At 31.1% G+C, this 17,623-nt stretch overlaps 1 protein-coding gene across 2 annotated transcripts; it reads right to left on the reverse strand.

The window, feature by feature from the left end:
- Positions 1–3,086: 3,086 nt before the first annotated feature.
- LOC124843499 (protein REDUCED WALL ACETYLATION 3-like) lies at positions 3,087–10,486 on the reverse strand. 2 transcript variants are annotated; one of them, XM_047320259.2, is made up of 17 exons: positions 10,161–10,486; positions 10,002–10,059; positions 9,336–9,427; positions 8,433–8,570; positions 8,284–8,340; positions 8,129–8,201; positions 7,221–7,379; positions 6,580–6,729; positions 6,206–6,461; positions 5,499–5,614; positions 5,312–5,398; positions 5,091–5,179; positions 4,867–4,929; positions 4,696–4,752; positions 4,101–4,197; positions 3,827–3,985; positions 3,087–3,578 (listed from the first exon to the last, which is right to left on the reverse strand). In XM_047320259.2, exons 2-17 carry the CDS (start codon positions 10,032–10,034, stop codon positions 3,573–3,575), a joined length of 1,632 nt encoding a protein of 543 aa, XP_047176215.1. In that variant the 5' UTR covers positions 10,035–10,059; positions 10,161–10,486; the 3' UTR covers positions 3,087–3,572. The 2 variants fall into 2 exon arrangements, with proteins under 2 accessions (XP_047176215.1, XP_047176214.1); XM_047320258.2 differs by having other exon boundaries at positions 10,132–10,486.
- Positions 10,487–17,623: the final 7,137 nt, after the last annotated feature.

Genomic DNA, 17,623 nt, shown 5'->3' on the forward strand with positions numbered 1-17,623 from the left:
AAATTACAATTGTGTTAAAACTCAACATCTCTATTTTTTAAGTTTTTTTATTAATTGTCTAATATAAGAAAACATAAAATATAAAAAAAAAAAGTTTTCAAATAGAAGATGAACAAATTATGTAAAATATTTTAAGTACTTTGTTTAAGAGACTATAAAATACAAGCAAATTTCTTACTTCGTTGGGTAAACTATAGGTAATTGTCAAATGAAAACTACAACTTGGTCAGTCATGATAATATTGGATCAGGCCCAATACTTCTTTTTCCTTCTCAATCTTTTAAGGATGCTACTCCCTCCACCACCACCGCTTCTCCCTCCACATCCCCAATCTTATACACAAAAATAACATTTTTTACTTTTAACTCTATTTATTTATTTTAAACTCAAACCTTATTCTTTTATTCATTTTTACTTTTTACTCAGCCCCACTTCCCAACACTCCTTCTCTCTCTTTTTAGATTCTCACCTTCCCAACTCTACCACATATATTTGTTTTAATTACAAAAATATTAATATAATAAAATTATATATTTTATATAATTAAACTAATAAATATTTTTTATATAATTATAAAATTGTTAAAGAATACAAAAACAATATATTAAAAATATATATTATACAAAAACATTAAAACAAAAAACTAATTATATATAACTGCAAAATACAAAAAAATATAAATATAAACTAATAACAATAAAGATCTTCAAAAATACATTATTAAAATACATCAAAAATATTTTCAAAAATAATACATCAAAACATATAAATTACATTATTAAAATATCTCCAAAATTAATATAAAAAATAAACTAATAAAATAAACATGTAACTTTAAACGGATGTGAGCATCCGTCAACGGATGGGCAAAACGGATATCGACATCCACCGAGGGATGCTCACATCTTTAAAGATTATATGTTTATTTTTTTAGGGTTTATTACGCACCTTCACGACAAATCCTTCAAGTACCACCACACCACCACCACCACACACCGATCTTGGCACGGCTGATCAATTGCTTCCACCACCACTTGCAATCTCTCACTAAGCACACCAGCTAATGAAAGTCCACCACACTCTGGGACCATAATTCTATCACAATTAAAGAATGAGAGGAAGAAGTGGAACGTGAAAAAGAGGAAGAAGAGTATAATGAAACAATGAGGGGACGAACGATAAAGAGGAAGAAGAGTTGTCGCTGCATACATGTAGAGGATTAGAGTGGGTAGAGGTTAAAAAATATTAACCCTAAAATTTGACTAAGGATAAAATAGGAATGGGAAAATGAATTCAAAGCTTTTCAACAATAAGAACAAATATTGCAATGACTACCTCTTCAAGCGATTATTTAAAGACACTCCTTGACGAAGGAGACAAAAAGAATAATTATTGTTTAAAAGTGTTATCACTTTGTTGATTTTTCCATGTATGTTAAAGTTTTGTAAGAACATAATTTGTGTTCAATCCTTAACAAATTAGTAGGTGTTCAACCTTGCAAATAATGAAAGATGGTATCCCTCTCTAGTGACTGAAAAATCGTAGTTTGTTATTCACAAAAACATTTTATTTGTCTTAATCTTAGAGTGACTTGTTCTTTAAAGAATAATCACTATAATTAGTTCGGGACAACTATGATCTAAAAGCATACTTGGGATTTTTAGTCAAGAAATGCTAAGTTCAAATAATAATTTAGCAGGATTATGAAATAATACACGTACAGTTCAATCAAGAATTACTATGATTCGAAAAAATATTTGTTTTTACTTTGTAATAGTAATATGCTTAGTATAACTTAATTAGTTAGTTGAAAACTAGACATGGTTTCCGCTATAAACGAATCAATATAAAACATTGAGGGATTCTTTATTTCCTAATTTTTCATAATACAAGTTATATTTGTTAAATTAACTCAAAAAATGAAAAATCTTTAAAACTTAATATGTGATTATCTTTATGAGATCATATGACAAAAAAAAATCAATTGTCTAACTACACATATTTAGACCATACTTATGAAAAATCATGAATTTTTTTAAAACACGGATCAACTTGTTGAGTTTCAAAGGAAAAAGGAATTAATACTTAGGATTACCTAAATCTTCTTGGTTTCTTATTCAGTGCCCAAAATGGGAGCAAATTTCTTACTATTAAAGTCCAATAATTTTGCAGTTAAAACTTGAGTAGGAAGAAAACAATATCTAGTTGCAGTAGAAGTGTTTTCAATAGAGTTAGAGATTTGTTTAAAAAAACAGAATATTGTTGCCATTAATTGAAGATGAAAGTTTTTAAGGTAAAAAGAACACGGAGTACACAAAAGCTTGGAGAAGAAGAATAGAGTGAAACAAGGATGAAAGTAAATTGGTGAAAATTGGTTTCATTCATGATTTTCATAATGTAATATGGAGAAAAAATAATTTTCGAATGTTTGACTTTTAAATTGTACAATTTGAAAGTAACAAGTTTTCAAAATTACACATTTGAAAGTAACAAGTTTTCGAAATTACAAACTCGAAAGTCAAAAGTAATTTTTCAATTGTTAATTCAAAAGTTTTATTTATGTCAAAAAATACTTTTGATTACCGAAAGTAACTTTTTAAGCGAAAAATGGAGATTTCATATTTATGGCGGTGAAAAGGAAAAAAATATGGATGTGTAAAGGAAGGAGAATATGGGAATGCAAAAAATAAATCTTCTACAAAACAAACCACAAACAAGCTTTCAGGCTCAATCCTCTTTCATTAACGCTGGTTTCATGCTCCAGAGTTTCAAGAGCAGATTAAGGACACTTCAGTGGACGTTCTTCACTCTTGGAAGGGCATGTTGGTTTCTAAAGATGAGACCCGTCAGGACACTCATTACAGCACTATTACTATATATATATATATATATATAATCTTTCAAGTATTAAAAATCCCTTCAACTTGATCCGTGAACGTTTACAAAATAACTGAGAAACTAAATTGGTGATATTTAATACTGGAGAGATACCTGGGAAGTTTTATTACTTTAAAGAATATTTAGGAGAATTGATAATGCTTGACAACAATATTCCCACAACTCCTACCCCAATGAACCAAAAAAAGTGGGAACACTATACTTGAACTTATAGCCATTAAACAAAACTATTGTTACAAGAGTAGGACACCGCGTTTCTGGTAAGATTGTAAAAAAGAATATACATATATTTCCTTATCCTTCAAAGGCGAAGACAAAAAAATAGCAATGAAAACTGAACAGGAACAGGTATTGAAATGAATCTTGAATTTCTTCGAAGCCAAGACGGATTTGTATCACGATCCTACCTTTTATGTGTGAGCACAAATGAATTTATAGAAAATTGGTTCAAATTCCTTCGAATTTAATCTCCCCCTTTCATCTGCCAACCTCCGATGCAAACCAACACTCAACGTTTATATTTGATGCCTTCTTGGAGGATACTACTTCCCCCACAACTACAGAAACATTGCTCCAAAAAAGAGATTCCACGTTTCCCAGTATTTTAATCCACAGTTTTCAGCATAGCCAATCCAAAGGGAACTGTCCGGAATCTCTCTTTGGTGTCTTGAATTTCAAACCTGACAGCATCAATGAAATTTCTGATTATTATATTAATTTAAGAACATGAGAAAGCACCTATGATCCACCCCCCACCATCTCCCCCGCTTCTGTTATGAAAAAAATTAGCAAGCTTCAAACTTGATATTCATTTTTGAAGCTTTATGCAGCATGAACAAGCACCTAAGCACCGAGATTTTATATAATGTAATCCTTTCCCAAGAAGTATCAAAGAACTATTCCTTTACAAAGCAATATAGAGGCTTACCGTTGAATGAGGAATCAGAAGCAGAATAAGCGAGATGCAGTACAGAGAAAGGGAAATGACAACTCCAGTAATAAAATTATGCAGCAGCCGCCGATTGTCTTTTGTTGGTATGAACACCGTCTTAAGTATATTTGTTAATTCAAAAAGTCGATAAGATACCTGCAAACCGTATCAAGATAATAGTGCAACCTAGTAATTAGTATGATGTCTTTAATGAGACCTGAATACAAATAAGAAAAATAAACATATGGAAGGAAAGAAGAAAGATCCATACAAAGACGTATATAGCAGTGGTAAGCATGAAATTGAGCATAGGATACTCTGGTATAAGACAAAGAAGCCACTTGGGCTGTCCATTTGGCATGTTAGACCTGCAAACAAAGAGGAAGTTATGAAGTACGCCCTTGCTGAGGTGAAGTTTTTTCATAATTCCAATCAAACATTGTCCTATGTATTATTGATCCAATATACTAAGATATAAAGATGCAACAACAAACAACATTATCCGTGCTGAAAAATTTATCAACACATGTGACTTCCAGTCTCTCCAACCATGTCTAACTATAGCCACTACTAAAACTAAAACGTGATCTACAAAACTAATGAAATTAGATAAGCACTGTTGCTGTTGAGCTGGGTTATCGCTAAACATAAAATAATATTACCAATTAAAGGATCTTCAGCAATGAAAATATGAAGCAATTAAATGTTATTTGATTCATCATTCATTTGAGTACGAAAAATGGGTTGAGCACATATCCCTCAGACCACAATAACTCTTTCAAAATTGCTAATTACAATGCTTTACGGAGTCCTCTTGATGTAACTTGGACAATAACCTAGGGAGAAGGGCTCAGATGCATACACACCTTAACCAAATATGAAACTGGGAAATGTATGTCTCCAAAGTAACCTTGCCAAGCCATCTGTACGAAAATGGAGGAAATTAAGCAACCAAAAAATTGATAGCTGTCACCAAATAATAAAATCTGCCAAAACCAATCAACATGGAATTTCAATAATTAAGGTAAAGAACATACGCAAAGAGGGTCAAAGAGAAATTACGAAGCCGCTGACTGAAATTCCTCAAGCAAATGTATACACTGAACATCATAATAATAAGGTAAAGGGATCAATAGGAGATGAAAACAAAATATAATCACATCTCACATATTACTATAGGTTTCCTGTCTTCCAAGTATAAAGCAAAAAAACAGAAAACACGGAGAAAACAAAAGGAACAAAAGAAAAAGATAACACTCACGTAATTGGAATCCATGATGTGTAAGGGTGGAGTTTGTTGTATGAGACCTTGTCCAGCTTGTATATGTATTCATACCACAAGTACCCCACCTAGAAAAGATAAATGAAAGAGATGTTCTTGTTTACTATTCTTGGTCTACATAAATAATATTCAAGTAATAACATAGGAGAATAGAAAACCATGAATAAGCTTATCAATGTATTTTAGGACATGTAACTCACAAATAGTGCAGCAGAAACAATGCCAGTTTTGATCGTAACTCTCCTCTTGGTTTCACTCTCTTCCAATTTTTCCATCCATTTCTCAACCTGAGATGGTGAAATATTTAATATTTAAGATAGCTGGACCAAATATTATAAAAAGCACAAAAAAACAATGGCCACGACACAAGCCAGTATTCGAGATTACATTTGGGTGAAAGTATGCATAAATCATTCCAATTATCCAGATGTAGCGATCAAGCCCAGATCTAAAATGCCACTCGTGCATTCGAGGGAGATCTGGCTTTGCAGGATCAGTATAACCTGGCACACAAAAGTTAAAATTATGCATTTGCACTAAACATCATGTAAGTTTATATAGCAAATCGACTAGAAAATTGTAAACAGACTACATACATAACAAAGAGGGAAAGAGAGAGAGAGGACACATCAGTGGATTACTTTTATAAAATAGAGTGTATTCGACATAAATATATATTAGTATCCTTTTGACAATAACATTATTATTTTGAAAAGTCCCACGTTGACTACAAATAGTGACATAATAAGAACTAACAAAGTTTATGCACCCCTCTCTTCACAAATCAAATTTGTAGGGATGAGTTGGGCCCAAAATTTAAGAATTATTTCATCGGTTTGATTGTAATTACAGTTAACAAGAGGCAAACATCTACAATTTGAAGCACAATATAACCATTCAATTCAAAGCCCAGAAAACTTTAGGGGCCATTGCAAAGGTGAAAAAGAGAAGGTTTGAGGCTATCAAGTTGGTCTAGTTCATCCAGATGGCAAGATAAGAAATGTGAGTACTTAATAAAGAAGAGTCAGCAAATGAGCATAACCAAAAGTTGAACCAATAACAGCGAAGTACAAGTTACGTATAATATTACTCACCCAAAAAGAAAGAAAATGGGCTCCAAAATATGTCAAAGAATCCAGGGATTTCCCAAATCAATATCACCACAAGAAAGCATGCCAGAATCTTTGCAGCCATAACTGAGGGAACTTCATTATACTTGTTATATATACCCAATGCTCCATACACCATCAAAGTGAAAAGAGTGTGCATTGGACATATATAGTAGAGCATATAGTCATTGTTAAGAACAATACAGCAGAAGGCCACAAAAAAATTGAGCCGCCACATCATCTGCATGGAATTTTAATGAGTTAGGTATACTATTCATGCAAAAAGAGTGACGGGAAAAGGATAGACACTGAACATCAAGTATAACAAAAACAGTATTTAAGGTCAAGGATTCATTTACCTGAGCAAACCGTGCAAGGCTAAAATCTTTTCTGACATAATAATAGGAGAAGTTGCCAAATCCAGTCATCCAAACATATGCAGCAATGAAAACACGTATTGCATTGTATATCTCCGTCGCAGCAAAATAATGATACATTAAAAAGAGAACCTGAACAAATGGAACAAAAGCTTGAACAGCTGAATCAGTACATAGAAGTGTCAGACAAAATTTAAATAGTTTCTAATGAATTATGGCCCTTTTGAAAGCAATATACAGGAATAATACTATATTTAATTTTCACGACAATCATACATCATCAAATAGCTTCAAATTTTCACAGTTGCTTGTGGGCATTGGCTTGAAATTCACACTGAATTTCTTGGAAAAGGTAAATGAGCAAGATTAATATAAGATAATAGGGCTGTGGAAAGTCCGTTTGGTTTTAAGCCAAAAAGATCTACAAATTCATGTAGTCAATCTCACCTACTGGGATAAGAATTTTGTTGAAACCTTGTTTCACAAAAAGTAGGCAATTGCACAAGGTATATTAACGTTTATGCTAACACACCAAACAAAAGAAAGGGTTATTGTAGAGGTAAGCATAAAATATGACATCTTTGTTTACAAGTTTTCAACATAATATAAAAAGGTGAGCTCACCTGCATCCACCCTTTCCACTCCTCTGTTTGATGCCGATTAAGGTAAAGTATGTTTTTTCCAGAAAAGGATGATGTGTCATTATGTTTCTTCAGTGAACTCAAAGCTGAAACTATAATCAGAAGAAGGTAGAGGAAGATAAAAAGATCCCGACTATAGTTCTGCCCAAAGGAAAAGGATTGTCCAGCAAGTAAAAAAGTTATTAGATTGAAATCATATAAATATATAAGGATTTAAATATACAGACCACTAGTGCAGATTTAAACACGTATCTTTAGATAACATAGAATTAATTAAGCATTCGCAAATCAAGTCAGTGTCCGCTATATATCCAACCAAGGCAGATTGTGATGGATGAACAAAAAACATTGCATAAAATTTCATTGGGCTATGAAGTTATGAATTTTGAATTAAAGGTGTAAAATACTACAATTAAAACATGTAACAAGATATCTCTTCCCAAGTCAGGCCTGTATCATGGAATAAATCATAACAAACCTAGTGAAAAGCAATGATAAAGAAAAAAAAAACATAAAAGCGTATTGAGCTAAGAAATCATAAATTGTTAAATATGACTAGTGCAAAAGCTACCTAAGAAAAAACTTACACTTAAGGTGATACATTTTACAAGATAGCATGATTTTCAATTACTTGTATGGTTAGCATGCAAGTATTCATAGCCACATGTCAAAAGGGGTATAATTTAATTATAAATATTAAAAAGAAAAATAGAAAAAATTAATAACAAAAAATGTAGTCGCACTAAAGAGCAAATAATTATAAAGTATACATAAACTGAGTTTGTATTGGAAGAAGAAAAGGTCCCTTTATGCATATCACTTCAAAACAATATTTCAAGTTGTTGCTCACGCAAAACCAAGTGGGAACATAATAACCTGTATACAAGTACCTTGGTGGAATCTCCAAGTATGTTGGTCCGATCACATATGTAGAAATAAAACAGAATCAACCCAAATTCGGCCCTAAAAAAGTTGTAAATACATTTTCAGAATTGAGATAGTGTGGAACAGGTTATATTTGGTCATTTACAAAAACTTGACATACATTGCCCTCAAAGTTGCTCGATTTTCTAACAAGAAAGAATCATCCATGGTCAAAAACCTACACATTACAAGTAAAATGGTAAGGATCTTTAAAGATAAAGGTAGAATAGAGGAAAGAACCCCATGAAATTTCTTATCATAGAAAATGACCGAATCAAATTCATTTTGACAGACGACGGATGGAATTTTGCTGATGCTGATCTTGTAAGCCCTGATTCCAGCAAAATTGCACGATCATCTCCCTTAATTGCATCCTGACCCAACTCTTCAAGATGAGTATCTGAATGACTGCACTCCACAAAAATAAATTATTAAGAATCAGAAAAATTCGCACATAAATAACATTACATTTTCCATGAATAAACAACTCTAGAGTAGGAAGTTCAGTTTTCAAAGTAGCATGATAAAAAAAAAGTATGTCTTTGACCAACAAAAAGTGATATCTCCAGTTGTTAAAATAAAAATTTAGAATAGATCAAAGTCAGATGGAAAGTTACCATCCACATTAGTTGGAGTATATGTTCAAAACACAACTATCTAATACCAAATTCTCAATAGCAGTTTGGTTTGAATGACACAAGCACTTGAATCAATGTCCACATGAGACATTAATTTGTGTATGTAGCAACATCTATTTATTTATTAAATATATAACTATGGAGTATCTGTTCACTGATTTTTTGAACAATCTCATATTTACAACAAAGATCCCGTGTAGTTTCTGATCCGCAAGTAAAGAGTGTGTCATGAATTTGATGATTAATGCTGCTAAATGATTTCTGGACCACCATCGATCCCCAACACCTTAGATACTACCTACTTCAAAGATTTTTGCTTTACCAATGCAGATTACATCACTACTTCAAAGATCATAGTTATCTTTTAACTTCTTTCATCGTGATCTCCCTCCACAACAACGTCCATCCAATTGCGGGAACAAATGGTCAAGTAGAAGAGAGAAAGTTGTATACAAATATATTCCACCAATGAACTTTAACACCCCAAACTAGTAAAGCCAATATAATTTGCTTTATTGACAAAAAAGTAACTTACACTTTGGGAGGAGATGAGGTCTTCCTGTAATCCAAGTACTCTGAATACATCCATGAAACAAAGACTGGAATAACCCCCAGCAAGAAAGACACCTGAGTACATAAAGCCAAGCTCCATCAGAAAAGTGACATCCCAAAAATTCGCATAAACATTTTAACTTTCCACAATGATCAGAAGCTGGAAAAGAGGTCCGTCCCAGTACAAGTCACTAATCACAAACAAACAGAAACCATATTTACATTTTCTTAAACTCCACGTCAACATTCTCAAGCTTGAGAGAGCATCGTGATAGTTGGCTTGGACAGAACATACTCAAACAAAAACAAAATGCCATTCAAGTTAATGTCTTAAAGGTTTTCCAAAACATGTTGAGCCTTATCTTATCACACACTGCTTCAGATCACAAAAACAACGGAATCAGCATCTAAACTCTCCAGTCATTCGAACTTAAAAACGAATTGCCTCAAGTTATCACTCCATCAAATTGAACAACCCGCATACTTGTTAACGATCAGATGCAAATTGCAAACAACACAACACGCAAGCAGATCAGAGAAATGGCAACTCAGAACTAGGACAGAGAAGTGAAAGCCATTCAGCAGTGGCAGTTTAGAGAATTGAACAAGCGAATCAAACAATCAGAGTAGTAACCACGCAGAAACGCACCTGCCCAGGCGTGATTGGCCCCGAAACCACCATCTCCAACCACAGGAATCCTTCCAATCTGCAAAAAAGATCTCAATCAGCGACGATGCAGGCGCATTGGAATCGATAATTGGAAATCGCGGAAGCGTACCAGAGACGAAGGAGAAGAGACGGAATGACCTGATTTGGTGAGAGAAGCGCGTCAGAGAGTGATCATAAATAGCAGCGAGAGAAAAGGAAACCCTAGAGAGATAGAGAGATCTGAGACGAGGAGTTTGCTTGAAGAATAGAGAAAATGTCGGAGGGGTTGTCTCTCTCTCAGTGGTTGAAGATTTGGAACTTAGAAGAAGAACACCTTTTTTATTTTTCCTTTGAAACGAGACAGATGAAGAAACAAATTAGATTGAATGACAAAGGTCTTTTGTGACGTCTATGCGTCCTGCGTTAATGTTCGTTGCCACTTCCTTTTCTTTCACTTGCTTCAAATAAAATGCACAACACTATGCAATTTTCCAACCCAACTACTAATCCTTCATTACCTTCTCCTTCCTCATTACTTCTCTTTCTTTCTTTATTTTTCTCATCAAATTAAATGCTCTCAAATTACACCCAAAATTCTACTAATTAACCAAACATAGCAAAAATCAATGCTATTAATATCTTACCTTATTTGCACTCTTTAACTTAGACAGTAAAAAGTTTCATTTTCATTTAATTGTAATAAATATAATTCAAAATAATGTCAGAAAAAGTCTTTAAGCTTTGCTACATTATGTTCCATTGTCTATCAGCTTTTCTCAACCGCAAGAATGTTTGGAGAAGGTGCACTCTTGGTTTTTTTTTATATCTACCAAGTGTCATTTATTATTTAATAAGTTTCCGTAAAATTTATTAATAGTAATGAGTTTTGTATACTTTTACAGTGCCATTATATATAAGTACCATGTATTAAAAAATTTAGTGAGTTTTTAATAACTATTTTAAAATTATAGCCTTTTGTATAAAAAAAGTTGACTGATAATAATAATATTATAAAATGGACTGACACACTGGCATACAATGCAAATTCTGTCGGTGGTGCATTGAGCATAGCCGTTGATGCATATTGAAAAATGAACGGCTGACATTAATCTTAAAATTATACTACTCTTTAAAATAAAAGTGGGTGAATACGATGTCGTAGGAAGGAGATGCTGGCATGATTAAAAGTAATTGAAAATATTAATATTGATTAATAAAATTGCACAAATTTCTAGTTTATCAATTATATATAATAACATTGAATTGATTATATAAAAGAGTAAAAGAAATTCATGACAAATAAATTGTTAAGGACGAAGGGAGAAGACCCTTTATAAATATATAATTACCATGATTTTATAGATTAGTTACTCTATGGCCACGGCATGTAATGAAATTGATTGGATGAGGTATCTAGGAAGGGACGGTAAATTGAATTGGTTGATGTACGTGACTAATCATCACATAATCCACATGAATAACGTATTAACTGCACAGTTATGAAAGAGTGAAGATCAAATGAATTCCTTTTATAATAATTATCTATAAATATTACTTCTAACTAAAATTACTGAAAAGTATTATTGAGTATTTGATAAGTCACGATTGAGTTGTGAATAAAGATAAAAAATGAAAAAGTAAATGATTTTATTTATTGTGAATTTAATATTTCATTTATCTTTAATAAAATTAACCCTACATTTACAACCGAGTGATTTTTAACGCAAAGATAACCGAGTGATTTTTAACGCAAAGATAAAAGATGTTTTGAGTGAAGAACTTTAACTAAGATAAATAAAAATAACTAAACGTAAAGTGTGAACGATTGTATTATAAAAATCTTGACTCTATATACAAAACGAAATGATTTTATTAATTTTTTTAACTTTTTTTAACCATAATGATTGTTTATAACTTTTATATTTATTAACTGACAACAATAAATAGTTATTACGCGTAAAGAAAATGATAAATTCCTTTATTTGATAAAACAATAAAATTATGATACTTACACAATTATTTAAAAAAATAACAAAATCAAATTAAAACGGGTAAGAGCATAAACGTGACCGAATGAAAATTATTTTAGTTGTTTTAGGAAGTTATAAACGTTTTCAGTAAACAAAAATAACAACAAACTAGTTACGACTAAAACCAAAAATATAAATTTGTCGATAACAGAAAATAATTTATTAAATAATAATTTATTCCTTTTAATTAAATAATCGCTATTTATTAAAGCAAATATTTACCCCCTTAACCCTAACTAAATAAAATTTTAATAAATAAAGTATTTTCTTTTAAGATAACATATATCTTTACTATTTGTTAGTGAGGAAAAAGTTTTCTTTTAAGTATTTAATACAGCTACGTATCCATCATTAAATTGAAAATTTTACTTACATGCATTAACTTATAATTTGTACATTAAATAATACATCAATATTTAACTAAGTGTATTTTTTTCGGCTTTCCCAAATAAAATTAAGTATTACTAAATGTTAACATCTTCACATCCCTAAATCCAATAATAACTGTAAATGAAAAATTTATTAAATATATATATAAAATTGAGTACAAAACATGAAAAGTATCATACTAAATAGGATAAAAAATTACACCGAAACATAAATAAGAAAGACTTATTAAAAAAATAATTTAAATAAATACATGCACTTATATAATTCTTTATTAATAAAGCTCAAGATGATTAACTCATCGCATAGTGATTTCTTTAAAAAAAAATGAGAAATTTTAAAATTTATTTATCACTCTTTAACAGCACCATAAATATGTGAAACTTTTACCTATAATATAAATCATAATCTACTAAAAGTTATCGGTGTTACTAAAAGTCTTTATTTCGAATGACTTATACACTAACACAAACATAACTTTTAACTATGTTATTTTAGACTTTTAAGGTTTGTTAAACGTTCGACGTTATAATGAAAGACGTTAAATTGAAGTTTGTTATTTTTAAACAGACGTTAATTAACGTATGTTACACTTATAACATACGCTACTTAACGTCTGTTCTTAAAACAAACGTCAATTTATGAACTGTTTTTCTATAAAAAAATTGCCTATATATTTTTTTCCATTGAAACCATGAAAAAACAATATCGAACATAAGAATACACCACAAAAAATTTTAAGTAGTAACAACCAATTAAAGTGCAACAACCAATGAAAATGCAACAACTAATATACATAAAAACCCAAAAATGAAACTAACCGTGAAGATAAGGGAGAAAACACATTCGACTGTTAGGGTGAGGAGAAAAATGCACACAATAACGGTCTAAAAATCGCCGTCACAATTGTCCTAGAACGCGTCCAAGAACTGCACAAAAAACCAATGAAAAGAAATTTTAATCGGTACAAATGAAAGATAATGGTTTCAAACGTAATATAATCGGTGTAAAATGATTTTAAATGGTGCAAAATGGAAGAAAACTTACACGAACGTTAATGGCGAACGAGAGAAAGCAAAGGAAGAAGTTGAACGCAACGAGAGAAAAAACACTTAATCGGTGCTCGCGTTCTGAAGTGGGTAAAAATGTAGAGTATTTGACATCGACCCCCTCCTTAGCCAACGTCTAAGTGCTCTAAAATGTCGGGCCCCCTTCCCAGCTGACATCTAAATGGTAAAAAAACATAATATTAACACCCAAAATAAGGTAATTTCAAACCTTTTTGACGTCTTAGGGGGACAGGGCTACGTTTAAGTGACAAAAAAATTAATGTTGGCGCCCAAATGAGATATTTTTGGACATTTTTGACGTCTGTGGAGGGGAAAGTCGAATTGGACGTCAAGGGCCTTGTAGAGACGTCTAAAGACAATAAAATAGTGACTTTTCAATCCTGTATGCAGACCATTTGACGTCTATACCTTATTTGACGTCGGGGACCCATTTAACTGACTTCTATAATGTCATTTTATTTACAAAACTGTCACCGATTATTTTTTACGTTGCATTTCCTTTCGTTAAACATTAAACGCATGACGTTAAATGTTATTTCTGCACTAGTGATATTAACTTCCTTAGTGATCTATCCCTTTGTGGTTTCCTAATAGTTTGAAATGACTCGTTTGTTTCAACACTAGAATCTTCCCCGTGAAGAACCATATTCATCAATTTAAAAACTAATTTGAATTCATCCACGGGACGAGCTTCCTTAGGCATAAAAAAATAAGGAACTATATCAGAATTATTATGATTTGAATCTAAGTTGTTTAAAGTCCTACAAACTATTTATAATTGAAGTGATATCCTTAAGAGAAGACATAATCAAGGAATCAAACTTCACTCGTTCACTACCATTAAAAACATCTAAATTATTAATACAAAATCCATTTATAACACGAATATTATTTTAATTATAGCAACTCCATCAAAGGTTAAACTATAGACTATACTATCGGAAAAGATTATTACAAAAATTGAATCTTGAGAAACAATATCACCACTAAAACGGTAATGTTGTATTTTTGCACAAGGTGTTTTCACCATCAAAATTAACTTTGATCTCTTGTGATAATCTTCCACAATTAGATAAATTATGACAATAAAATATAAAATAAACTAATCTTATAATTTCCTAAATATACACTTACATAACTATAAATAACAAATTAATTTCAAAATATTTAATCACGAACAATATGTAAGTTTCTATGAAAATAAACTGAATTGAATAATTTTGTCCAATAGAATTTAAAATATAACCTATTTATATATAATTAGTTTGGATTATAGAATTTTATTTACATGCACAAACAATAATAGGAAATATTTAATGATTGAATTTAGGTGAGAGTGATGTAGCAGCTGAATCTTTGTTGTGTATATGACCAGAATAGGGAACAACACTATTCAATTCAATTCAACGTACTTCTTATTCTGTATGTTCCACATAACACGTTACCATTAATAATAATACACCATCCTTAATTAGCTCTCTTCTGTCATTTTCTTTCAAATCCTTATTTCCTCACCCAATTATTGAGAAGAAATTGGACCATCTAACTACTTCATCAATTCATTAACTTTCTCCACTCAGTGATGTGCATGACTTATTGTTTGAATAAAAAAATCATTTGAAATATTAAAAAATAATACTACAATTCATAAATAAAATAGATCTATTAATATGAATAGTTATCCAACCATATAAAATTGAAATTTAGTAAAATCCCTCTATTTAGAAATCTTCTGCAAAACAAAAATATAAGTGGATTTAATCATACTTAAATAATACATTATCTTCAATATATTAATTAACTATTACGAGCGAATAGTAAAGGAAAACATCTTTTTATGGTAAGAGGTGGAACGATTGTAGAGGAAAGCATCCTTTTATGGTAAGAAGAGTGATGCACGTGCGAACAATTATTGGTCCTTCTTCACATGTTATTTTCGCAATAAAAAAAGATGAGGATGAGAATTTTTATAAATAAAATATAACACTTTTAGTATCCTCAATATATACTAATTTAAAACGCTCAATTTAATATCATAAAATACATGAGATTATCTCCTTCGTCTACATAGTTTATGTTTTATTTTGTTTTGAGTTATATTTCGGAATTTTAATATTTTTAATTCAAAGTTATTATTAAGTTATGTGTATAATAATAAAGGAAAAAAAATAAAAAATTAAAGTAATTGGATACTACTACATAATATAGATTAAGTTTTTTACTTTTTTTTTTCTTTTCAATATTGCTTTTATTCACATTATATATTACACATTAAATATATAAATTTATAATGCATCTATTATTTATTTGAATAAATACATAAAATTAACATAAATGTCAAATTTTAACTCATGAAAATATAATATTATAATACAAAAATACATACATATGTATTTTCGATAGTAGCTACTAAAAATTACAAATTATTCATATCACAAAATAAAAATACTATTACGCGTGTTATAAACTCTTAAATAAAGCCACTAATTCTAGTATTATATACTTCTATTAAAATAGGGTATTTGTATTTCAATTTTTTTATTAAATTGATTAGTTATAATTTATTATTAAAATAACATCGTTTTTTACAACTAATAAATGGGTTAAAAATAATTGATTATCGGAAAGTAAATAAGGTTAGAATTATGAGGTTTGACCTATACAAAGTTAAATAACATATTAAATTCCTTCTTCCTTTTCAATTTTTTTTCTCAATGTAAACCTCTTTTAAAAGAAATTTTCCAACAAAACTTAAGCTAACTCTATTGATTCAAATAAACTTAACTACGCTTCGTTATTATATTAGAATCTGCTTCTTGAAAATTGAATTTTGACGGTCAATGATTAAGGGTGCCCACAGAAAACCGGTTATAACTTAGTTCTTCAATAACCTAAGTTTGCTTGGTTTTCATTTTTGTATAAAAAAATATCTGAAAATAAGAATTATCAAATATTTAATAAAAAGGAAATTAAAAGATGTAACATCCCAAAATACAGTAATAACCATAATCAGAATTTAATTACATTTAACAGTAAAACAGTGCAGTCTTTACACTAATAAAACCTAATAAAGTCGAACGGCTCAAGTACAGAGTTAAATACAACGCAGCAGTATTTCCAGGTTCAGAGACGAACGGTTTTACAAACAGTAACCGAACGTTCAAAATTTTCTAAACAGAATTACTTAAAGACTAAGCTTAACGAGCACTCTAGGTCTCGGCTTTAACCTCTATTTCGACCAGATTGGCGTCTTCCAAATTTTCTTCTTCCAGCGTTTCTTCAAGCAACGCCTCTCCGCCTGCTCACATCCACACGGATGATCATTGCACAGACAAGACGGACGTACAGATACGAACGACAACACAAGGAAATAACACAGGGTAAGCTTATATAAATTTAATTCATAAGTCATTAATACAAATCAACATATCAGTATTTATAGAAATATCTCAACACATAAACTCATCCAAAACTCTCATAAGACAGACCGTCCGGACTGTATGAATCTGTGTATCTACAGGCGTTCGTGCACCCGGGTGATGTAGTAACTGATAAACACACAACAGCTGCCACCCGAGGTTAGCCCTATCAGTCCAAAGTACTCAGAAGGACTAGGACCTCCTGCCGTTCCCACACATGACCTACTCCCCTCTACTTGAGGACGAGCACTCACGGAACATCAGGATGAACGGCCATCAGCAGCTTTACCACAGTCATACCACACACTTCTTAATACTTAATACAAGAGTCGTTCCTCCACGGAACGCTCGTCCAAATTCCACAACCATAGTTTCACCTCATATACTGTTCACCGTTAATACTTTTCCAACTTAATACCATTTTCATACTTCGTTTTAATTTCATAAAAAGACGAACGTTCAGCCCCCTTCATAATGAGGACGAACGTTAACATGATCCAAAGAAGTTCTCGATTCTGAACGGAAGGAAACGAACGTCTTTTCAAGGACGGGCGTTATGACCACTTGAATCAGTTAAATGAACTGATTCTAGAACGATTCACTTTATACTTGGAATAATTTAAGTATACTAACTATAAATCAACTCCAAAAGAATAAATACACCGCAAGGCTTTTAGATGCTGATACCAAGTACGAATTAATAAAAGAGAATAACC

Source organism: Vigna umbellata, chromosome 1 (assembly GCF_029865625.1).
Source record: "Vigna umbellata cultivar VRB3 chromosome 1, Vumbellata_1.0, whole genome shotgun sequence".
Classification (NCBI taxonomy): domain Eukaryota; kingdom Viridiplantae; phylum Streptophyta; class Magnoliopsida; order Fabales; family Fabaceae; genus Vigna; species Vigna umbellata.

Excerpts from the sequence above, each read along its gene's own strand:
- LOC124843499 (XM_047320259.2), bottom strand. The coding sequence starts at position 10,034 with ATGGTGGTTTCGGGGCCAATCACGCCTGGGCAG. Across the intron at positions 8,571-9,335 it reads ACCTCATCTCCTCCCAAAGT|TCATTCAGATACTCATCTTG; the intron begins GTAAGTTACTTT and ends TGTGGAGTGCAG. Across the intron at positions 6,730-7,220 it reads AGTGGAAAGGGTGGATGCAG|GTTCTCTTTTTAATGTATCA; the intron begins GTGAGCTCACCT and ends CCATTTGTTCAG.